General features: G+C 43.2%; 1 protein-coding gene across 1 annotated transcript in view; it reads left to right on the plus strand.

The window, feature by feature from the left end:
* Nucleotides 1-26017, plus strand: part of PRMT8 (protein arginine methyltransferase 8) — an 880536-nt gene that overhangs the window by 585371 nt on the left and 269148 nt on the right. The window contains exon 7 of the mRNA XM_069230053.1: nt 22701-22816. Coding sequence (XP_069086154.1) covers nt 22701-22816 — 116 coding nt within the window. The remainder of the gene's footprint in view (nt 1-22700; nt 22817-26017) is intronic.

Here is a 26017-nt window from a genome sequence, read left to right on the forward strand (position 1 = left end):
AGACCGCTATTTCGGCTTTGGCCGTGGGCAAGACCCCAGGCCCCGACGGGTTTCCTGTGGAGCTTTACAGCAAGTGTAGCGACATCCTGGCCCCTCATTTGCTGAGCATGTTTGAGGAAGCTGAACAGATGGGTGGCTTTCCCCCGAGTCTCGACCAGGCCACCGTTGTAGTGATCCCCAAGACTAGCCCTCCTTCACAGCAGTGTTCTGCCTACAGCCCGTTTTCACTTCTTAACACTGAAGTTAAGATACTGTCCATGATATTGGCCACCAGGTTGCAGAGGGTGATATCCTCGTTGATGCACCCGGCGCTATGCTAGCTAGGATTACTTGGCATTGCATTAGATGGTTACATGCAGCACTGGCCCACCGTGGCACCTAGACCCCTCCTCTGGCACTCCTCCCCCTAGACTTTGAAAAAGCGTGCCATACAGTGGACTGGACATATCTTCACCAGGTACTTTTGAGTGCTGGCTTTGGTCCTAAATTCCGAGGACTAGTGAAGCTCCTTTATTCTAATCCAACGGCTCGGGTGCAGGTGAACAGGGTTGTATCAGACCCCTTCCCTTTTAACTGAGGAACCCGACAGGGGTGCCCTCTGTCCCCGCTTCTCTTCACACTAGCGATGGAGTTACTTGCGAAGATTATAAGGCAAGACCCCCTGATTCACGGTTGGTCTTGGCCCACAGGACAGGAAGACCGCGTAGCGTTGTATGCAGATGATGTACTCTTGTTCCTGGCCAACCCGGCCAGGAGCGGACCCCGAGCTTTGCAGCTATTGGGGCTGTTCTCCGAGGCCTTTGGCCTGACACTCAACCCCTGTAAGTCTCTGCTGGTTCCGTCGCACCCTACAAGGGATTGCTATGACAGGCAGAATAACAACAGCTTCCGGTACCTGGGGGTGACTGTTGCCCTTCTACCCGAATTAGCCTGTTTGCTTAACATTTCACCGCTCACCCAGAGGATCAAAGACGACCTCCAGAGATGGCAAACCCTTCCCCTTAATGTCCTGGGAAGGATAGTGCTATATAAGATGATGGTGCTACCTTGGTTCCACTACCTGCTCCAAAATGTCCCTTACCACATACCCAAGAGTTGGTTTAAGGAAATGGATGCAGTAGCGCGGCAATTGCTATGGTATAATACTCGCCCCCGGCTTGTGTTCCACATTTGTCAAGAAGATGTGTATGAAGGAGGGTTGGGAATGTCCAAACTCTATCTCTACTACCTAGCAATGCACTTGCTGGTGATTAATGACTGGTTGGGGGGCGGCTAGTCGGACCCAGCATACCAGCTTGAACTCCTGCCTATGGGCTTCCCCGGCCTGCACGGGATGCTGTATGGTAACCCTCTGCCAACTTAAGATCCAGGAGGTGACAAAAGTGGTATTGATGCGGTGGAGGGCGGCACAGGAAGCAACGGGATGGTGGCAATGACTCACCCAACAAACCCCACTATGGCACGGGACATGGCTGGGAGAGGTCTCTGCACTGAAGGGGTTCCAGAAATGGGACCTTATAGGTATTTCACTTTTAGGAGTCATCTGGGCTGGCTCCCACATGCGGTTCTTCCAAGAGCTTCAACGGAAGTACTCGCTCACTGTGACCCAATTCCATAGATACCTACAACTCAGGTACACGCTGAGCGTACACGTTCAAGCTGACACGATCCTTCCCGAGTTTAGTCCTGCGGAGGCCAAATCCCTGATGGGTGGTTTGGGCAAGGGGGAAGTGTCCCAAATATACTGCACCCTGGTCACCAACACAGCACAGAAAAGGAAACTGGACTCAGACTGGACAGTATGCTCGAGTGAAATGTGTTTTACACTGATGTAATCTCAATGTAACTCTCATTGTTTTGCACAACTCTTATTATGTGAAATCCCTGATACTACGCTTCATGAGACACTACATAGTTGCAATGTATGATGGAACAACCCATGTGCCAACCATGCATGCCTGAACAACACGGTCGGAACAACGACCGCGTTGTTTCCACGAATGCCTTTACCACGCATGCCTTTACAATGATTTTTCATAGTAAAAGCATGCCTAGTATAGGCATGTGTGGAACGGCATGGCTGGTTCTAGCATGCCATCCCCCCACCCGCCCTAAAAATACAACTACCCCAACCCCCCACCCCTAAATCTAAAACTACCCAGACCCCCCACCCTGCCCATAAAAACTAAAAGTACCCTAACTCCCCGACCCCCTGCCCCACCACTAACACTACACGGACCCCCCCAACCTTGCCCCTAAAATTACCACAACCCCCTACCCCGCCCCTAAAACTAACTACCCCGACCTCCCACCCTGCCCCTAAAATGAATCCCGCATCCCAAACCCTAAAACTAAAACTACCCTGACTCCCACCCCTAAAAACTAAAACTAGCCGACCCTCCACCCCGTCCCTAAAACTAACTACCCCAACCCCCATCCCGCCCCTAAAACTACCCGACCCCCCCACCTCGCCCCTACAAACTAAAACTACCCCAACCCTAAAAACTAAAACTACCCCAACACCTCGACCCTAAAAGTAAAACTACCCCGACCGCCACCCTAAAAACAAAACTACCCCCAGCCCCACTTACCTGATTGTGTCCTCTCCTGATGCAGACTCCCTTTTTCTCTGCCTTAAACACACATGTGCGCTGTTCAGCACATGCGTGGTTAAGGCAGAGAAAAACAAGGTCGTTGTTCACGCAAGTGTGGTTCCCCATGCGTTAACAACGTTGTCATGGTTCCTACCTGTGTAATTATGCCTTCTGTTCTAAAGGCACCTGCGTTGTTCTTGCCTCGTTGTAAAAGTCTTGTGTTAGCAAGACTTCGTTGTAAGGGATGTTTCCCTTGTAATTGAGATGTTGTTCGGGTAAAAATCCTACACAAGCGGCAGTTGTTTGCACCATGATTGTTTTTACTTGTTTTTTCAGTTTCTAAAATGGTTGTATTTCATGGTAAAAATAGCATTAATGCTGGACTCACAGTTTGAATAATACTATGCAATCGGTGGGCCTTTGATCTAATTTCCACAAGGAAAATTATGCAAATTTCACCAAGTCACTATGTAGATGAGGTCCTAACTTCACTTCTCCTGCTGAAGCCTGCAGGTCAAAGTTAGAGTCGCCAGGGAAGGGTATGGAATATTCACTGAAAGTGCTCCCACAAAAATAGCAAGGAGCAGCTTCTGCTGCCCCAGCCAACCTACCATGTTGAGGAGGCATAGGCAGCTGGGTAGCAGCCTTTTTACTAATCTCAAGAGAAACTTCCAGAGAGGAGGTTTGTTCTTGATAAAAAGTCACTGTCCACACGGCACTTGAAGTATTCTGCTAGCATGGTGGGACATTGCTCTTTTTTCCGGCTTCAGACAACCATGCCATGCATGCCAGACAAGGGCAGGTCAGTGACATAATGCAAAATGATGGATTAACCCCACCTGCAGAATGTGATGATGGGCCATAGAGTTTCCTGGATCTTGCCCTTGGGCTGAATAGCCCTTCAAGGTTTGGGGGCCCAACGAAAAACAGGACTTTTCTTGCCACTTAAATTGAAAATGAGAAGTAAAACAGTTGACATAAGCGAGCTGATTCAAAGCGCCATGGCAGCCATGAGCATAAGCGTGAAGGAGACACACAAAAAGAAAAAGAAGTTTGCTCGCAGTCAAACATATCGGCAATCGTGCAATTATCCATGTAACAGGGCAGTCTGCAAGGTGGTTACACAACCGCCCCACAAACGTAAAGCATTCACTAATGATAGCAAAGGATTTTTGAAAGGCAAGCCCACAAACGAGTAAAAGTGATAGGCTTGCGGTGGGCATAGTTAAAAGCCCACAATGCTTACTACAGGTCAAAGCACTTGCGCGCTCAACCTAAAAAGGGTGGGTCTTCGGAAACCATGGAGCCAACTGTTTGGCGCAAGTTTGTCCTAAAATGAAGGTGTTTCTGGTAGTAGAGTAAGCCTAGCCTCTGCAATCGGAACTAAAGTCCTCCCCTAAATGAAATGATGGAACTAGGAGGTGGATTGACGTTGCAGACACCAGTTTTTCCCAGCGAACTGGATTTGGCTTAACAAGTAGCTCCTTTAACTACACCAAAAAATTGGTGATAAGCATCAAGGCTTCTCTCAGGAGAGTGGAGCTTCAGAGCTCATCAATAGTAACAGGTACCTTATAAGAGAGAGAAACAAATGTGAAGTCTTGCGCAGCTTCTAGTTATGCCACAATTATCAAGGATATAATACAAAAGCAAACATCCCTCCCCTTAAACAACCAACCATCACACCTCGCTTTGTAAAATTGGCAATATTGTGTTTTTTCTTTTTTTATCCGGGTGGAGACTAGAAATTCTTAAAAAGCGGGCATGTTTACTCTACTGAGGTAATTGAAGCGCTAAAGTGAAATGCCGAGCTTGCAGCTCGTTCCACGGGCCATATCACTACTGAGAACACTCTAGCAAATTATGGTATTGACCTGCAGTGATTTATAAAAGCGAACCTATTTCAGTTCACAAGATTTATGTGGATAAATGCCACATTTGTAAGAAGTGAGCCGTCAAAAGCAGGTCGTAAATTCAATTTGTGGCTAGGCTTGTAAAATAAAAATCAATAATAATAATGCAGTAAAAGAAAGATCAAGTGCAGGATTGTAAAGCATTTACAAATTATGCCCCGGTAAATATTTTAATCATATAGCAATAATACGTTATTTTGTATTGTGCTTTATATCGTAGTTTCCCATTTCCAAGCACTGCAAATAACATGTATTGCTATATTGTTCTCATTTTGCCCACTTAGGAGGGCAGGAAAGAGGTATTTTTCCTTGGAGGGTTCAAACGCGTAGCCTGCACGTTATAAGAGGTGCAAACAAGAAGCATTTAACTCACTGAGCTATTATACTGGTAATATGGCATTAAGGGCGCTTAGGGTTTGTGTTTTTCGGGATGCTATACATGACACAGGGTCAATATTGATCAAAGCGTGTAATTAAATTGTTATTTCATATTCTACATCCATTTATTTGGTCATTTATTAACTTTTTTTATATTTTGTTGTTTATACCATTTGTCATTCTTTACCAGGTTGCACTCAAATAAAAAAAATTAATTAGTTGTGTTTTTATTAGAAATTCGACCCACTTAATATAATACCTTAAGTGATGACACGAAGAGCTATGAAGAGGCTGCAAGACTATGCAACAGTTACATAGTGGTCATGAGAGCAAGCATGATGGGAGCACTTCAAGAAAATATGAGGGAGAGACTGTGACAATGTGCGAAGTCCTCGATTTGGGGCAGACTTTGTGCGTCAAATTTGAAAGCCATGGTCAAAAGTAAACTTCTGGTGGTGGGCGTTCCACTGGTGAAATGTCAGAACGGAAAGTGCCATTAATGGTGAAGTGGCAAAAAACGATGTTTGTGTGTTAGGTGGTTAAAAAGTGGGCAAGGCCTGGATATAAAGTGCTATGATCTGTGCAGTTAACAAAGGTAGAGGATTCAACCATGAATGACTGAAACGTCAGCATTAAGGGACATTTAAAGGAGGCTAACATACGGTGAATCTTCCTGGTTGGTGACTGAAGTGGAAGATGATTCGGGAGAGTTTAACAAGGCGCAAGTGTCAGCAATTATCATTTTTATGGGGTTTAGAAATACTATTGAGAGGGACGAACAGCTCGTTTTGTAATGGTTACTTAATTTTTGGGTCTTTCCTGAATGTAAATTGGTGTAAGACTATTCTTGTAGCTCTGTTTCTACCCACATTAAGGGGGGCACTTGTCCCCTCTTTGCTCCAGCAAACCAATTTTGTTGCTCTAAGAGATTTTATTTTATTTTGTGGCTCTTGTAGAATTCAACTTTCATTTTGATGATTCACTCAACTCAGAAGTAATTAATCTGTAAGACACCCTTAGGATAACAGGGCTTTCACAAAGGGTAAGTGCCCCCACCCACGAGTTAGGACACATTCTTGATGGGATCTGTTTGAATTACCCCAAGTTAACCATCGAAGACCCACCTTCCCCCTTCCTAATTCTATTTAAACTGGCTGATACCATACATAGTTCCTTTAACCTTCATAAAGACATGAACATTAAGTACCGCAAACGGGGAGCGATGGAAACCAACCCTAATTTAATCACAGGGCTCTCCAGCACTGCCCCCACTCTCACTGGAAGACTTGCAGAGGACCTTGATTCATTTAATCATTTGATTTTGAATACTGCCACAGAACTAGCTCTAGTTACTTACCCAAAGAATTGCCACCCAAAAGTTTCTGCTCCTTGGTTTTCCCTAGAATAAGTTGAGCTAAAGTCTCACTGTAAACTACTTGAGCATAGGTGGCACTTGGCCTATAAACAAGATGACGTTGCTCAATTTAGGGCTGGCTCAAAAAACTTACTGTTGGAAATGGGGTCTTTGGGTGGCAGTCAGGTTACCCCCTGTCCCAGCAAGGACCCTCACTCTAGTCAGGGTAAATTGCACACAATCCAAATTATCCTGTGCCCACCCTCTGGTAGCTTGGCACTGAGCAGTCAGGCTTAACTTAGAAGGCAATGTGTAATGTATTTGTGCAATAAATGATGCAATAACCCAGTAGAACACCACAAACATACACCACACAGTGTTTAGAAAAATATATAATATTTATCTGGTAAGATGCAGGTCAAAACGATTAAGATGCAATAAGTATATGTTGAAATATCACTGTAAAAGTGATATAAATGCCCATATTTAAACTTTTTTAGTGCAGCATTTGCGTCGTTTTTTGACACAAAATCGGCGCAAACTTACAAAATACAATTGTAGTTTGTAAGTTTGTGCCGATTTTGCGTCAAAAAACGACACAAATGTGGCGCTAAAAAAGTATAAATATGAGCCAAAGTGTCTTTAGTCTCTTAAAAGCAACAAATGTCTCTTACAAGCATAAAGTACCTGGTTTGCGTTCAAAATCTCGGCAAGTAACCGCAGAGGAGGAGATGTGTGGAAAACAGGGAGGTGTGCGTCGATTTCTCGGTCTGCACACAGTGATGCGTCATTTATTTTTCACGCAGGGAAGACTTTGGCGTTGATTTCCGGCGCTCGGACTTGGATCCTCTTCGGGTTGCGGGGTTCTCGGACGCCCCGGGGACGATGCATTGAAATCTGGCGCTGGCAGGACGAAGTCACAGGGGCTCCATGCTCCGTGCTCAAGCACCCCTTTTCGCTCCTTGACTTTGAATGGACCAGACCAGTGATCCTGGAGAGCTCTAGGTTCCACTGGCTCCATTACCCACACTTTGTCTCTGGGCTGAACTCCACCAGGGTGGTATTCTGGTCATACCAGTGTGTCATTACCTCTGGACTGTCCTCAAGGTCACTTTTGGCTGTCTTCCAGAAGGGTTGCACCTGGTTGCAGAGGGCCAACATGTAGCTGACCACATCCTGAGGGGGTGCCTTGGGAGCTTTCTCCCACCCCTCCTTGACAATGATTAAGGGTCTCCTGACAGAGTTCCCATAGAGAAGCTCAAAGGGACTGAACCCTACCCCCTTCTGGGGTACCTATCTGTAAGTAAAGAGAAGGCATGGTAAGACGACATCCCACTTACGCCTCAGGGCCTTAGGGAAGCCTGTGATCATGCCTTTCAAGGTCTTGTTGAATCTCTCCACAAGACCATTAGATTGGGGGTGATAGGGTGTGGTGAACTTGTAGGTTACACCACACGTATCCCACATAGACTTCATTTATGCAGACATGAAGTTAGTGCCTCTGTCAGACACTATCTCCTTTGGGAATCCCACACAGGTAAATATACCCATCAGAGTTCTGGTCACCACCGGTGCAGTCACGGTCCTCAAAGGGATTGCCACTGGGTAGGGGGTGGCATTGTCCACCAACACCAGGATAAACCTGTTGCCTAGGGCACTTTTGAGGTCCAATGGACCAACAATGTCGATGCCCACCCTTTCAAAGGGGGTGCCAATGACAGGGAGTGGGATCAGGAGGGCTCTTAGCCTTTTCCGTGTTTTCCTACTGGACTGGCAGGTGGGACAGGACCTCCAGAACACATCTGAGTTTGTCCTCATCTGGGGACAATAGAAGTGGGTGACAAGCCTGGCAAAGGTCTTGTCTTGCCCCAAATGTCCTGCCAGGAGAATGTCATGAGCCAGACCCAGTAGGAAGGCCTGGTAACACTGGGGGACCACCAGTACACGTGCTGCCCCAGCCTCAGGAACCTTGGGCTCACTGTAAAGGAGATCATTCTCCCAGTAGATCAGGTGACTACCAGAGGCTTCACCGGCTGCTTGGGCTGAGGCCTGTTGCCTCAAGCCCACAAGAGTGGGACACTCTTTCTGTTCCTTGCAGAATTCCTCCCTGGTTGGCACACCCTCAACTTGCCAGCCAGCAAGCTCAGGGAGGTCACCTAGGTGGGCAATGTCTTCCCCCAGTTGGCTCAGTGGCCTCCTCCTCGAGAAACCTGTCAACCACCTTGGGAATTTCTGGGACTGGTTTCCAGCACCCCTTGCCCCTCTCCTTGGCAGCTGTGTGGGCCATTCTTCCAGGCTCCAGAGGCTCTTCCTGGGCAGCCATTGACCGTGTGGTCATGCAGACCCATTCGGGCAATCCTAGCATCTCCAAGTGAGACCTTAGCTCTATCTCCTTTCAGGCAGTGTGCTCAAGGTCATTGCCTAGCAGACAATCTACAGGCATGGCAGGACTCACAGCTACTTTTGGAGTACCAGAGACCCCTCCCCTCACTCAAAGGGAACCAGAGCTACCGGTAGGTGGCTCTCACGCTTGTCGGTGACTATGACTTGGTGGAATGTATTAGGGAGGACCTGCTCTGTTGACACCAGCTGACCCTTGACAGTTGCCATGCTGGCTCCTATTTCACGCAGAGCCTCCACCCGTTGTCCGTTGATGGTGACCCACTGCCTATACTTGGAAGTATTGGCAGGCATGTGTTTTTTTGGCACCATCACAACATCTCCCAGGGACACTAGGGTTACTTATATCTGTTCCCCAAAACTGACTGGGACTACTTCCTTCCCACAGCGATACGCTAGCCAACCCAGGTGTCTGTCAGTGGGAGGCTGTGCTCTCTTGGGACACTTGGAGTCGCCCTTAGAGTGACCATACTGAGTGCACTCTATGCACTGGTGTACAAACCTCCCTGTCTTATGGTCAGTGAACCCTTTCCTTTTGGAATCAGACTGGGACTGGTTATCACTATTCCTTTGGGAACTATTTTGGGGGCCTTTTGAGAACTCCTTGTCTTTAAGTTTTTCTCTCCCCTCTTTCTTCCGATGGGAACCCTGACCACCTTTGTGGGTGTACCCCCTAGATACCTTTCTGGAAACCTTGGTGCTAGTCCAGAAGTCCGCCTCCTCAACAAGCTTCCTAGGATCAGTCAGCTTACTGTCTACTAAGTGCTGGCGCAACTCTGTGAAACAAACACTAAGCATATGGACTCTCAGAATCAAATTATACAATCCTGTGTAATCATTTACTTTGCAGCCCCGCACCCATCCATTCAGTGCCTTACTGGAAAAGTCCAAAAAATCTACCCATGTTTGTTTGGACTGTTTGGTGCTGTCCCTGAACCTCTAATTGTAGTTTGTCAGGGGTCAGGCCAAACTTGGCAAGTAAACTGGCTTTCATATGTGAGTATGTATTCTGATCCCATGGGCCCAATGTAAGGAGTGTGTCCCTCCTAATTGCTGGCACATAACCCCATATAGCTGTCCCCAATTGCTCTTCAGGAACCCAATGAGCCCTCAGTGCAACTTCATAAGCAGATAGCCATTTATCAATGTCATCTCCCACCACAAAACTGGGAACCACATTTTTTGGTATTCAAACCTTCTTTTCCCATCAGGTCCTGCATGTATGCTACCACCATCACTGCTGGACTCAGACTGTCTTGCTTGATATCCAGCTCCTTGAGACTCAGTTCACGAGCCAACAAAAGTTTATTTTCAGCCAAGGCTCTCTCAGCCTCTCTTTCTGCTTTCCTCTCCTCTGCTTCCAGGTTTAACCTTGCCAGATATAATTGGAATTCTCTCTCCTCCCTCCTTTCCTCTGCGGTCAGGCCATGGTTAGAGACACTGCTCCCTGATTTAGCAGGGGGCACCATTCCAGGGGGAACCTCCCCCACTGTTGGCAAGAAATCCTCTGAGGGGCCATCCTCTTGCTCCTCATCCTCAACATCCTTCTCTGAATGGGCTTCTGCCCAGGCCCTCAGCACCATTTAGTACTCCTCCTTCCTGGAAGCACCCTGGGTGGGTACTCCCAACCATTTGCAGAACCCTTTCAGCTGTTTGACAGTGTATGTCTCCAGCTCACAATCTCCAACTCCTGCTTGAGACCCAGCCAGAGACATGTTGAGTGAGGATTTCAGTTAAAAGTGTCAGGCAGTAAACAAAATTGCAGCAAAAGGTAAAAAATCAAGTTGACCTTCAACTATGGGTAGGTGGTGAACACTTAGCTACTGTATGTCACTGAACAAATACAAGTCCAATCCTCACCGCAGATCACCAATGTTAGAAATGGGGTCTTTAGTTGGCAGTCAGGTTACACCCTGTCCAAGCAAGGACCCTCACTCTAGTCAGGGTAAGTCACACACAATCCAAATTATCCTGTGCCACCCTCTGGTAGCTTGGCACTGAGCAGTCAGGCTTAGCTTAGAAGGCAATGTGTAACGTATTTGTGCAATAAATGATGCAATAACCCAGTAGAACACCACAAACATACACCACACAGTGTTTAGAAAAATATATAATATTTATCTGGTAAGATGCAGGTCAAAACGATTAAGATGCAATAAGTATATGTTGAAATATCACTGTAAAAGTGATATAAATGCCCATATTTAAACTTTTTTAGTGCAGCATTTGCGTCGTTTTTTGACACAAAATCGGCGCAAACTTACAAAATACACCATACAGTGTATAGAAAAATATATACCATTTATATCATAAGATGCAGGTCAAAACAATTAAGATGCAATAAATATATGTGGAAATATCACTGTAAAAATTATATAAAGTGTCTTTAGTCTCTTAAAAGCAACAAATGTCTCTTGCAAGTACAAAGTTCCTGGTTTGCATTCAAAATCTCCGCAAGGAACCACAGAGGAGGGGATGCGTTGAAAACAGAGAGGTGTGCTTCGATTTCTAGAGCCGCACACGGGTGTGTGTCATTTATTTTTCACGCAGGGAAGGCTTTGCAGCGATTTCTGGTGCTCCTACTTGGATCCTCTTCGGGTTGCGGGGTTTTCGGATGCCCCGGGGACGATGCATTGAAATCCGGTGCTGGCAGGACAAAGTCACAGGGGCTGCGTCGATCCAGTGGGTGTTGCGTAGAAATTTCTAGCGCATTGGCTGGCGCTGCGTCGATTCTTCTCAGGAAGTTGGGTTGCGACGTTCCGCCTCACTTTGTGGCGATCCAGTGGGTCGTGCATTGAATTTCCAGTCACTATGGTGGCTCTGTGTTGATCTTCTCCTTGCGAAGTCTGGCTGCGTTGTTCCGGTTCAGCATATGATGATTTTCTCACCGCGATGCAGGCTGTGCGTCATTTCTGGCAGGCTGTGCATCGATGTTCGCCTCACAGGGAGTTCTTCTCACAGGAATGAAGTCTTTTTGGTCCTGAGACTTCAGGGAACAGGAGGCAAGCTCTATCAAAGCCCTTGGAGAGCACTTCTCAGCACAGCCAGAGAGCAGCAAGGCAGCAGGGCAACAGTAAGGCAGCAGTCCTTCTCAGAAAGCAGTCAGGCGAGTCCTTTGGGCAGCCAGGCAGTTCTTGGCAGGTTGCAGGTTGCAGGTTCTGGTTCAGGTTCTTCTCCAGGACGTGTCTGAGTTGGTAGGGGCAGAGGCCCTGTTTAAATACTCAAATGTGCCTTTGAAGTGGGGGAGACTTCAAAGAGTGGCTTAGAAGTGCACAAGGTCCCCTTTCAGTCCCATCCTGTCTGCCAGGGTCCCAGTAGGAGGTGTGGCAATCCTTTGTGTGAGGGCAGGCTATTGTCTTTTGACATATAAGTGACAGGCCCTCCACCCTCCCAACCCAGGAAGACCCATTAAATATGCAGATGTATGCAAGTGTGACTGAGCATCCTGTGTTTGGGGTTTGTCTGAGTGAATGCACAAGGGAGCTGTCAACTAAACCTAGCCAGACGTGGATTGTAAGGCACAGAAGGATTTAAGTGCAGAGAAATGCCCACTTTCTAAAAGTGGCACTTCTAAAATAGTAATATTAAATCCAACTTCACCAGTCGGCAGGATTTTGTTTTACCATTCTGGCCATACTAAATATGACCTTGTTACTCCTTTCAGATCAGAAGCTACCACTCAAACAGTATATGAGGGTAGCCCTAATGTTAGCCTATGAAAGGATCAGGCCTCACAGCAGTGCAAAACGAATTTAGGAGTTTCCACTACCAGGACATGTAAACTACACAGGTACATGTCCTGTCTTTTGTCCACACAGCACTCTGCCCTATGGGTTACCTAGACCCTACCTTAGGGGTGAATTATATATAGAAAAAGGGGAGTTTTAGGCTTGGCAAGTACTTTTAAATGCCACGTCGAATTGGCAGTGAAACTGCACACACAGGACTTGCAATGGCAGGCCTGAGACATGGTTAAGGGGCTACTTAAGTGGGTAGCACAATCAGTGCTGCAGGCCCACTAGTAGCATTTAATCTACAGGCCCTGGGCACATATAGTGCCCTTTACTAGGGACTTATAAGTAAATTAAATATGCCAATTGGGTATGATCCAATGTCACCATGTTTTAAGGGAGAGAGCAGATGCACTTTAGCACTGGTTAGCAGTGGTAAAGTGCGCAGAATCCTAAACCAGCAAAAACAGTGTCCAAAAAGTGGAGAGAGGCAGGCAAAAAGTTAAGGGTGACCACCCTAAGGCTGTCAGGTCTAACACTTACCATAAATCGATTAAGGAATCTAAAAAATCATACTACATATCAAGAATTGAAGAGGCCCAGTACGACTGAAAAGCCATCTTCAACATTTCAAACATGTTTCTCCAACCAAAAGTGCTAGCTAGGGATGTTCCTCCCTTCCAGGATCTTTGTGATCAAATTTCAACCTTTTTCGAAGACAACATATCCACTATCCAGCAAGGTTTAAGTTCGACCCGAGCATTGACATATTAAAAAAAAACTTCCAGAGAAAGTTATTAATACCGGAAAGATAGGAAGCTTTCCTGACGTGCAAATCTGGGTCTCCTCTCCACCCTTCTCCACCATCCATATTGCATGCAGCTGTTGATACAGTTAACCCCATCGTTAATCAGATCTTAAATGTGGAAGTGGAAGTTCCCTCAGAGTGGAAACAGGCAATTGTCAAGCCCATATAAAAGAAATCCCTAGCAGATCCTACTACCCTGTTCAACTTAAGGCCTATTTCCCTCCTTCCAATGCCAAGCAAAATTCTTGCAAAAATTGTAAATCAACAACTTATGACCTTCCTTGCGAATTCCGACATACTCAATACCCGACAATATGGCTTTTGGCTTCAACATTCAACTGAGTCAGCACTTCCGAAAGTTTCGGAGATGATCAAAATGGCTTTAGACTCAGATAACAATGCTGTGGTGATAATGTTAGATCTCTCTGCTGCTTTCAATACCATCTTGCGTGCCATTCTACTGCAGTAGATCCAGAATATTGGAATTTCTCGTAAAGCCCTAGCCTGGATAAAATCTCTCATGATCAATAGAAGGCAAACCGTATCCCTTGAACACCTTTTGTCACTATGGGTGTGCCACACGGCTCTTCCCTAAGACCTGTCCATTAAAAAAAATGTATGGCCCCCCCTCGTTTCACTAATTGCTTCATATGGGATTGCCACCACCTCATATGCTAATGACACCCAATTAATTGTGTCCTTAGATAAACGTTTATTTATTTTAGAAGTTAGCTTCCGGAAATGCTTTGCCAATATCATTTTATCGAGGCAGAATAACCATCTTAAATGTAATTTCGACAAGACAGAAATACTTCGATTCATCAAATCCAACATCTTTGCTCCCATAAAATGGTGGCCAAACTCTGTCCCTCCTCCCCAGTCGCAGTAAAGGTTGCAAAAAACCTTGGGTCAAATTCAACACTGACTCGTCTTTCCTTTCAAAAGCTTCGGCAGTCGCAGGTATGTGCTTCAGTCTCATAAAATCTTTAAACACATTCTTCCACTTCCTGCCCTTGCCTTTTCCCTATATCACATCTATATTAGTCTAAAGTCTCTATGCTTGCTGCTTCAAGAGCCTCATTCACACACTTCAGATGATTCTGAATGCAGCAGCCAGACTGGTCTTACAACTTCCCAAGCGGCGATCTATATCAGCTACGCTAAAGAAACTGCATTGGTAGCAGTTCATAAAGGATCTTTTTTAAAACAATTGCACATGGAGCACTTATGGTGGTACTCCCTTAACAAGGGAGGGATCCCTCAGATGTGCACTTGTACCATCCCCCATCGTTGTTAAATTTAGGGCCTTATTTATACTTTTTGGTGCAAAACTGCACTAAGGCAATTTTGCCCCAAAAAGTTTTGCACCGGCTTGCACCATTTTTTAGCACCAGCTGGGCACCATATTTATGGAATGGTGCAAGCCGGTGCAAAGGGTAGGCTAGCTTAAAAAAAAATGACGTTAGGCAGTTTTGAGTCAAAATAAATGATTCTGAGCAGATTAACATCATTTTTTGACGCTAAGGGGCGTATTTATACTCTGTTTGCACTGAATTAGCCTCATTTTTTTAAAACTCTAATTCAGTGCAAAACTAACTCCATATTTATACTTTGGTGCTAGACCCGTCTAGCACCAAATTTATGGAGTTAAAGTCATTTTTTGGAAGTGGAAACCTACCTTGCCTTAATGAGATGCAAGGTAGGCGTTCCCGTGCAAAAAAATGACTCTATGGCCTTAACACCATATTTATACTCCCATGTAAAAATGGTGCAAGGGTGGGAGGAGGGGTCAAAAAATGGGGCAAAGCTTGCTTTGCCCCATTTTTTAAGACCTGGGTCAGGGCAGGTGTTAGGGGACCTGTGGCCCTATTTCCATGGTGGAACACCATGGAATAAGCCCAGAGGTGCCCTCCCTAGGCCCTAGGGGCACCCCCACCCACACTAGAGGGACTGCGAGGATGGGGGACCCCATCCCAGGTAAGTACAGGTAAGTGCATTTTATTCTTGAAAGTGCCATAGGGGACCCTGAAATGGGCCCCCATACATGGCACCGGGTGCAATGGCCATGCCCAGGGGAACCCTGTCCTCTGTGCTGGCCACTGGGGTGGTGGGCATGACTCCTGCCTTTTCTAAGGCAGGAGTCATGTGGCATGGTAGGTTTAGCACCATAAAATGACGCTAATCTGGTTAGAGTCATTTTTTTTTACTCTAACCTGCCTAAAGCCATTTTTTGGTGCTAAACCCTCTTCTTCCATACTGCCAGCCCCACCCGACTAAAGTCATTTTTTAAAACTCTAGCCTACCCTTTGCACTGGCTTGCACCATTCCATAAATATGGTGCCCGGCTGGTGCACAGAAATGGTGCAAGCCGGTGCTAAATTTTTTGGTGCAAAACTGAGTTAGTGCAGTTTTGCAGCAAAAAGTATAAATAAGGGCCAATATTTTGTAAGTTTGCGCCTCTTTTGTGTCATAAAATGACGTTAATGCAGTGCAAAAAAAGTTTAAATCAGGGCCTTGGTGCTAGATGGGTCTAGCACCAAAGTATAAATATGGAGTTAGTTTTGCACCGAATTAGAGTAAAAAAAAATGACACTAATTCGGTGCAAACAGAGTATAAATATGCCGCAGAGTATAAATATGCCCCTAAATATGGCGTTAAGGCCATAGAGTCATTTTTTGCACGGGAACGCCTACCTTGCATCTCATTAAGGCAAAGTAGGTCTCCACTTTCAAAAAATGACTTTATCTCCAGAAATTTGGTGCTAGAGGGGTCTAGCACCAAAGTATAAATATGGAGTTAGTTTTGCACCGAATTAGAGTAAAAAAAAATGACACTAATTCGGTGCAAACAGAGTATAAATATGCCCCTTAGATTATGAAATCTTGGGCAAGGCACTAGTGAACCATTTGTTGCCGGTAGCTGAGTAATTATTTCTCCTGGACCAAAACAGGTTCATACCGGAGACGTGCACATTTTACAACATTCAGTGACTTCTCTGCTTGATGGGTGAGGTTTGGGTGAGCAATGATGGGCATCTGGTGGTATCACTTGATATGAAAAGGAATTTGACTCCTTTGGTTGGTCTTTTCTTATGTCAATGTTGGGGTGTATGGCCTTGGTCCAGTAATTTCTGAATTCAATATATTCTATACATGCCAGCTAGCTTGAGTGAAAAGTTGTGTTGTGATTTTGTAGCACTCTTGTTGCACTCCAAAGACCCAGAGCTGAGTATTACCATATGCAGTGTGTGGCACACTATTTCACTTTATGCTGATGATGAGCTAATTTATATCCGGGAACATCATACAGTCCTTCCAGAGTTGATAAAGGTATTACACAAGTTTGGGGAGTGCCTGCATCTCAGAATTAATTAGACTAGGGTGCTCGTTACGATCTCGGCTGTCCGGGACTGCCGCAGTGCAGATTCCACTGTTGTGGTCACAGGCAGTGAAGACCACCATATTACGAGGAAGGCAGTGTGGCTGACGCAAAACAGCCACACCGCCCCCAGTCCTGCCAGTGGGGGCGGACCGCACCCGCTGGCAGGTGCCTTTTCTGGGCCGGTGGCATGCATGGCCCTGCCGACCATATTACGAGGGTGCGTTACCACCAGGGTTTTTGCGGCGGTCGGCCCGCCACGAAATACCTAGAGGTAACGCACCACAGGAAAAGGAAAATGCATTTCTATCCCATCAAACTGCACCTCCACACATACACACACCCATTTTCATGCACACACATGCCTGCAATCACACAGGCACACACCCCAAACATACACATCACACAAACACTTCCCCCATTACAGTTGTCCCAAATAACTAGAAGGAGTCACCCAGTGGCCCACGTCATGGAGGTTGACAGGAAGGGGGCAGATGAAGGCAGTGATGGCCACCGCGTACCAGATCATCACCACCGGTGTCTGATGTCATGGGCCCCAGGCCCCCATAGGCAGCATCGGGACCCCATTGGTCGATGTATGGTGGTGCGAACCGCCAATGGTTAACTGCCGTGCAGTGACCACTGTGCAGAAATGTGGCTCGTAATATGGCGGGCGGAGTCTTCATGTCATGGAGGTATTTGTTATGGGACCGGCCCTCTCTCGCCGTCGGTGGGCCTGGCGGTTGGTGTAATGTGGCCGTATTTTGGCAGTCTCCTGTGTGTTCCTCGTAATACGGTGGTCAGGAGACCGTAATCACGGTATTTCGGCAGGCGTCAGCACAGCAGTCTTGGCAAAATACCAACAATGTCGTAATGAGGGCCTAAGTCTTGTTTATTCCCCCTCTGTTATTGGCCTCCTGACAAATAAGGCAATATCCTACACAAAAGTTTAATTTGGAAAAATGATCTCTTCAAGGAGTTAATGTCTATCATGTAGAGAAATAGGCTGATTGATGATAATTTGGGCAAAGTTCTGTTGGCATCACACTCATCTACCCCCTTCTGTGTTAGCTTGCTGCTGTCCCCTTTGGGACATGTGGCAGGGGCCAAAATGTTGCTGTTATGCAGTTTTTGTATTTGTGGCCTTATTGATTTTCTCTGGAAAGAAACTTTTTATTTTCAGAACTCTACAGTCTGCTATCTGATTTAATTTGGGACAAGGGCAGAAAGAGGGTGGCACACATTAAAGTATAATAAGTATAAAAACAGTAATGGATCGAATGCTTGAATTAACCTCAGCCACTGGTAGTCACTGGGGCCACATCCTAATCCATCATTACTCTGCCCTGCTGCAATAGGAACAGTCCAGCCCAAACTGCCAAGCCAGGTTCCGCCTAAACTGGAACACAAGCAACAAATGACAAGTTTTGCACTATTTATGGGGTCATTAGTGAGGTATAGCTTGGTTCCAGTGATACAGTGTGCATGGGACCCATGTCTAGGCATATGTGTCCCACTTAGGGTGACAAAAGCAAAAAGATCAGATGATGAGTGGAATGTGACACAATAAGTGTACAAACAGTGATAGGTGGAATTCTTGAATTAATCTCAGCCACTGGTAATCACTCTGGGTGGCATCCCAATCATTCATTATTTTGAACGCCATGCCACCTCAGTTTGAACCCAGCTATATGCAAATCAGCCTAGACCCTGCTCCAATACAATTACAACTACTCTCTTTTAATCTTAATCTTTTCGCTGATGTACATTGATATACATTTTTTTATAAACCAATGTTTTTCAGAAATCCCTGCACCACTAGAAAACCTTTTTTTTTTAAATGCACTTTTACTTATTGTGTTAAGCCACAGTTTCCATCATGGCTCAGATGTAATAACAGCGTCTTTCTCATGGGACTGCCTTAAAGCGGCACTTTATCACAAACATTAACAATTAGATATACTCTGACTAGGTGTCAGTCTAAATACACCAAGCAATGGACTATGACTTACATAAAGGCTCACAGAAAAACAAGCATTGGCAAGGCTGATCAGTCTAGCTTATGAGTGAAAGTGTCTTTTGATCATTTATGGGATTCGGTACTCAATACGTCCTCATACATGCACTCTGTCACTGATTTTTACACTGATGCCTTCATTCATCTATCCACTGACTCATTCTTGCATTCAACCTCTGACAAAACCTCAATAAAACACATACACATGCAACAACATATGGAAGAGAAATAAAAGGAATACAAGTACATAAAAAACATGCTGCCTTTTAAACAAAGTTGGCACACGTGGGCATTGGCTTGAAATAAAAAAACTAAATGTAGCAGCGGGTGTCTGTCTTTCCGAGATATTGTAAATAGTCTAGCATTGTTTTAAAGTTCAAGCAAGTTAGAACTGTGTTGGGGATTCTTAAAGTGGTAAAACAATTTATTTTACACAATGGACAACAGCATTCCATAATCATCTGGGTTTGAGGAACTGGCCTTGTAGAATGCAGCAAACTACATATAAAATGATCAGCAAACAAGGAGCCCATTATCACTCCCGGGAGAGCTTTAGTATTCTCTTAAGAAACATGAAAATAAAAAAGAAACAAAGCAAAAAAAATGAAAGGGGAAGTATGAAAGGAGAAACTTCAAACCTAAAGGACTAGCCCAGCAGCTTTGACACTGAAGAGCACTTATTTCCAAGAGGATGTACACACATAGTCAGAAAATGCCATCATTCACTGGGCAAGAGACCCAATGACTGATGCATACTGAACCATTTCCCCATGTAGTTCATTGTCTCGGATGGAGGCAGAGGGTAAATGACACTTAGACAAGACTAATGACAGAACAGAGTAGGCCCAAAATCCTCTCTGTATCTATATGAATATAATTATGTATATGGGTGTATGCATTGTTTATTTTATTACAAGATCTTGGAAGACATCTAAGAAAGGATTCTAGCAAGAATTATTACAGTGCAAATTGTCTCCCACCTAGGGTTTGTTAGAGGCAGTAATGAACACCAAAATTATTCCTTACAAAGTTAATTGGATATTTAGTGTAATAAAATACCTCTCTGTAGGCATTAGTATAGATACATAAGAAACCACCCAATAATATATGTTAATTATACCATATGCTTTTCACAATCTATATGTCGAACCTAATGTGTTTATCAGGACTTTACATAATAAACAGAATAGGAGTAAGATCTCCCCTTCAAAGCAAAGAGCCTTGCTTAGCTTGATGTTTTGTTTCTGTGGACTGACACCACTACTTTTCAGGAAGTAATTCCATTCCACCTTGCCATTTGCCATTTCTGCCCAGTGCCTCTTTTTGGATACTAGGCAGAGAATGTGTTGCTTACTAGAGACCAGCATTACACTGTTCTTGCACAAGGAGGAGCCTGATGTGTCCATCTTGGGAAAGCTACAAGAGTGAAATACCAACCAGGGTACTGGCAGCAATGAGGGGAAGTTGGACTCTATCACTGTTAGCAAGACTACTGACAAATATTGAAAATTGGCATTTTGGATGGAATGAGTTTAGACTTACTGCTGCTGAAGTTTGCAGCAGATAATACATATGCCCACCCTTAAATCAGACTTACTGCTGCTGGAGTTTGCAGCAGATAATACATATGCCCACCCTTAAATCAGGCACCCAGAATCACTTGGGTTATAGGAGGTGATTTCCTATTAACTCACTTGTATCCTAGAGATGTTGGGCCTCTTATAAAATAGCCTCCTTATCTATTCATTTAAGTATAATATAAAACCACATAATTCAGGTGAGCCATTTCTACAAATATCAGATCTGGGTATTTGGCATTCTTCCAGTTATGTTGGCCTGTGGACAGTGCTTAATTTGTGCTTGTTGTTTCCTGTGCTGAGCACCGGCATTTATTTTTGCCGGCCGGGGCTTATTCTTCTGCCTCAAGCATTTGCTGTGAGCAAAAGACACATATGGAAAAGACGGAGGAAGGGAAAAACGAAAAAGCGTCACAAAGGGAGAAAATAGAAAGCTGCAAGAGTGAGCTGAAGGGGCAGGGAGTGGCTGTAAATGGATTGAAGAAGCCCGAGATGGCTTTAGGATTACGCTGCCTCAGTATTCCGTGTTTGTACATTTCATTGCAGCAGCCGCGTGTTTAAGAGGAGGACTTTGGGCACTGGCACATTTTCACTGAAAAATTAAGCACTGCCTGTGGAGCTGTGGCTTTGTTTTAACCACACACATTTTGCAACACATTTAAATTGACGAAGGGCTCTAGTTTGACATGCTGTGATTCTGGCCCTAGGTTCTATATAGGGACTTCTCTTGTATGATATGGAAGTCAATTTCATGACTGTTCTTTTCCAATGGTACATATCATGCAAATGCAAATCTAGATAATGTTAATCCATATGTCTCTCATGAAGATTGAAACTGAGCTTTTAGAGTAAAAGTGGGAGATGTTGCAGTCTGGATGTGATCTTGCCCTGCTTAATCTGACAGATCCAAAGAGTTAAGATCACTTCATCATGAAAAAAGTTGTCTCACATTCAGGAACTTTGCCTGAGCAGCAAGGCTAGCCTCAGAGAAATGCATGTGCAATGTGTGCAAAACAACACATAATAGAGGTACAATATGAAGACTTTAAAGGGCCATGACTGATAGCAGTTGACCTTTCTGATGATGACAAGGAGTCTTATTCTGGATCCAGCTTCATGTTGATGTGTGCTTAGAGAGATATTGACTACAAAAAAGGAAGTATTGTGGCTTTATGAGATGCTTTATACAATCTCACAAAATCCTCACATGCTGCATTCCCTTTACCACCACCACTTGGCAGTTCATTCCATTACACTTCAAAGTTGTTATAGTCCAGCTGATAGCTCTACCTCTAGGATGCTGCACAAATCAGAGAAGACTAGGAATCTAGAGTGGATCCATTTGTTTAAACAGCTAGGTGATAATGCAGCTACCTTATAGCAAGTCCGAGATAATTAAACCCAGGTCAACCCACTCCATACTTCCTGGGTAATGTGTGCACACTCCTTTTAAGTCTTCAAATGGGACTGCAACTTAATAACTGACCAAGATGCAACAGGAAGAGAAATCTGCAGTCTGATTATTACCTTACAATTCTCTGGTACCTGCATGCATGCCAGCCCCACTGCAATGAGAACTACAATTGAAAAATAAGGACACATCACATGTGGCTGGTGTTGGTTCAATTGGCTGGTCACAGCTGGTCAAAGCTCAGGAGGTCTAGAATGCAATATAACCAAGTGGGACCATATTAGCAGATGAATTCCTTACAGTGAGCACTTTCAGGTAATCCATTAAAATACTGTCTTTGTTCTGGGCACGCCACAAGACTTGTTTATATTGTAATGGGTGAAAAATCCAGTATGACAGTAATGTTCTGCTGGGCATACAGATAGATGCTTCCTGCTGGACATAGAGGTAAATGGTGAACTAGAGTTATGTAAATTATAATTTGTAAACAGCTGTGGTGATATTCAAAGGAAAGGTACAGTAGTGTTTCATTAAAATTAATAAGAACATTTCTTGGGAGGTATTTTGTTATGGGGTAAGTATGCATTTTATCTGTGATTTCCTTATAGCTGTCCCACTCTCTGTCTGTAACTAAGATGTAATGTTAGTGTACTTTATATTAAATTATGCAGATTTACAATTGTGGCAACTATTGTGAATAAGAGATAACATCCATACTTGAATAATCATCTGCAGTGCATAAATCATTCTAATTTGATTCAGGAAGGCAACAGCTTTATTGAAAATTGCTTATACCATTTTGTTACAATTAACCAGTGACTTTTGTGCTGCTGTTGTAGATTGTAGAAAAAATCTGTTTTGTGTGTATTTTTTAGATTAGTAATGCTTAGCATTAAATGTAAAAAGAAATATGCACTGCATGGAAAAGTTTGTATTTTTTTCTATGGTCATCATTTTATGAAGTGAAGAGAATTATGGAAAACAAATAATGTAGAATAGTGATCTAAATACTTAAGTGCTCAACAAAAACATCCATAATTCATTCATTTGCATAGATTTTGGAAACCAAATCCTGTTTTAAATTCTGCATTATGAATTTGCAGATAACACAACATCTAACCCTGCATTTCATTGACAGGGTGGGAGAATGTTTACGGCTTTGACATGACCTGTATTAGGGATGTTGCCATGAAGGAACCCCTGGTGGACATTGTAGACCCAAAGCAAGTGGTGACCAATTCCTGTTTAATAAAGGTCTGGTAATTAAAAATGTACATGGTATAAACATTTTTCATTTATTCTTTACTTCACTATTACATCAGGTTAAGAATCAGTAAACCTTGTTGAGGGAATTTGGCTTGTGTTACCCACATTAGCTGTTACATCTGTTTTTTCAAATTTCACCAACAAAATGCTTTCAGCACAACAATCAAGTAAGGGAGATTTTTGATGGACAACCTTTAGGGAGAAGCCCAGGGTTACTGTATCTTGAACATATATTCCTTTAATAGTAAAGATTATTATCTTAATCTTTATCTCTCTGGTGTAGTTCACTTATGTTAGAATTCATAACAATGAACATCATTAATAGGGTTTAAGTTCACATTGCTATATTTACCTTAACATAAGTGATCTGATAAAGAGCACACAGGGACCTATTCATAAACCACATTTTGTAGTGCATTTAGTAGTACTACAATAGTACTATGCATATGCTACAAACTGTGAAGATTAGGGAGTGATAAGAAGTGGTTAAGGAGGAGTTTGAGAAGGGACAGACATCCACTGTCAATATTGTAAGCCCCGTTTCTCTTCACAAACTTCCCTTCTGAAGATACTTTCACCAAAGTGGTACCAAAACAACCATAAATGTACTCCAGCTCAGACCTGGAGTTAGGCCAACCAACGAAACTGCAGACAATTTCCATATAAAACATTGGTGGCAGGGACTTGAAATAAAACCCCATAGAAAATAATGTGTAAAATAATTTAACTTATTTCAACTTTTACAATATATACGTACATTCTATTTAATGGTATACAAAATAAACATCATAAATTGTTTTAATACACTTTTTAACAGTAGTGCTATGGAAATGGTACAGTACACTTCAAGTTTCACAATGCAATATTTTCTATTTCCTGTAAGTATTTTATACTTAACATTGTTCCTTTCCTACATTCTCCCAGCCTCGTTTATGCACTTTGGTGCACTTTACCATTCTTTCTGCAGCTGTTATGCTCAGATCAGTCATAAGTAAGTGAGAAAAGTAGAATAATGGAAAAAAGGCATTGCAGCTTTTTTTTTCAGCTTTTGTTTATAAATCCCAGCAAGCAACAACTGTTCCATTTTCAACCTCATTTACATATGACTTCAATGACCACTCACCTGAACCTGTCCTGGTAATGTACACTACTCCTGCTTGTATTTAGAACTACATGTAAAATTCATCACCACAGTATAAAGAATGTGTAGGGATCACAAATGCTTTATGCATGCAAACGTTATGACTTTTTCAAGGTAGGAAAACGTTTGTGAGTTGGCTCCATTGTGCATGAGTTTTTTTCATGCACTATATCAAAATATGTCCATAGGAAATACAGGTGTCTTGTGCAAGTATTTGCATACAAAAAACAGAAAGCATTCTTCAAATGTGACTTAAAATTAAAGTTTTATTAGAGCAGAGAATTCAATGAACTGCCATCAACATATCACAAAAAACTCCCCAATTCTGGCTGTATACAGGACACATAATGAATGAAAGCTACACTGTGGTGCACACCTCTTTAACAGTATTTCATTAATTTTTTATTGCTAAGAGACATCTTTTCTCAGATAAGTTTGCGCTTCCCAATGATCATTCATTACAAAGTCAGGCTCACAAGTAGAAATTGTCAGAATTAGCACAGCACAGTTAAAGTATCTTTTTCATGATTCTCTGCAATTAATGGATTATACTACCCTGAATGACTAGACCTTTAATCCAATTTGTCAAAATGTAATTGATAATGAACTAATTCATGTTCTTCTGCTAGGGAAAAGCCCAAGTGAATGTCAAGCAGGTGTAGCATTGTACCATGTGATTCACATAATCATCTTAAATCTCACCTGGCTTAATAATAAAGAGGATACAAAAGTATGAATAAATTAAAATCATAATTTTAAATTAGAGAAGTTTGACTTTCAGCATTTGTTCTCATTCTATACAGCCAACCCTTAGGAAATTCACTTTCTGTCAATATGCCTCAACAAAAATATCTCTGATTGTTTAGGTGTTAGACATGATCAAGATGTACAAAAATTGCCCTAGTACAAATTAGGATGTTCACAAATCAGCTCATATCATAACCAGTCATTTTATGCTATGCATGCAAAGGCCCGCTTTGTAACAGATCTGGAAACACCTTGAGTATCTTCAAATGAACCTGAGCATGCAGTTCTTAATTCCTTCTGCTGATGAGCAATTCAGATACGCACACCAATAATCTAAAAATTAGCTCTAATGAAAACAATTGAGAATGTAGAAATGATGAAATGCATAAACCTTATCTGCTGCAGACTCTCTTAAGTTATCATCATCAGAACAAATAGTTTTGCTTTGTGACCCAACACCTTGAATCCCTTATTAACAGGCAGCAGAGTCTAATATTTTAGCGTTGTTGTTCATGTTTTGAGTTAGAATACAAATATGTACCGGGGATGTAAACAAAGACATGTTGATAGTCATTTTCAATAAAAACCAAGAAGACCAGATAAATGCCTTTTCAAGAAAATTTAGAGTTATGGCTTTGTGGTCTAATAAACCTCTGATATTGTGTTCAAAAGACAAAATCAGGGGTTGCAAGATGAATTGAAATGGGCGTGCCACCTACAATCTATAATCAATTTACAGCATACTGCCACTATGTTGTTCTAAAACACCAGTTCGAGCATCATAGTAATTCACATACTCATGAATGTATGTCAACAATGTAAAATCAAATGTCTTAATAAAAAATATTTTTCATGGAAGAGAATCTATTGAGATTACTAAAAAATAAACCATTTTTGTTTTTCAAGTCTTCATCCTTATGAGCATTTAGTATGCAGCACAGGCCTTGCTTCATTGTGTGGCTATGGTAATGACTCTCTTATAGATTAAACAACGCATATCCTGATTTCAAGTTAGTCAGCAAAATATCTTAGTTTGCCACTGTGTCTGCTGTGAAATGTGTGCAAACCTTAGAACAGCTGGATAATTCAGACATAGATCTTTCTGAGGATACCCACATTAGTATCACTTGTTTAATAATTACATAGAAAATAGATAATTCAAAGTGCATTGAATAAATGTGCAATGAAAGATCGACAACAGAATATTCCATAAAAATCCCTTTTCACAGGATGGTATGTGATAGCAGCTATCACAGCAAATCCTCAGTCGGACATGCAAGGAAGGGCTGTCCCAGTTTGTG

The sequence above is a fragment of the Pleurodeles waltl genome, chromosome 4_1 (assembly GCF_031143425.1).
Source record: "Pleurodeles waltl isolate 20211129_DDA chromosome 4_1, aPleWal1.hap1.20221129, whole genome shotgun sequence".
NCBI classification, from domain to species: Eukaryota; Metazoa; Chordata; class Amphibia; order Caudata; family Salamandridae; genus Pleurodeles; species Pleurodeles waltl.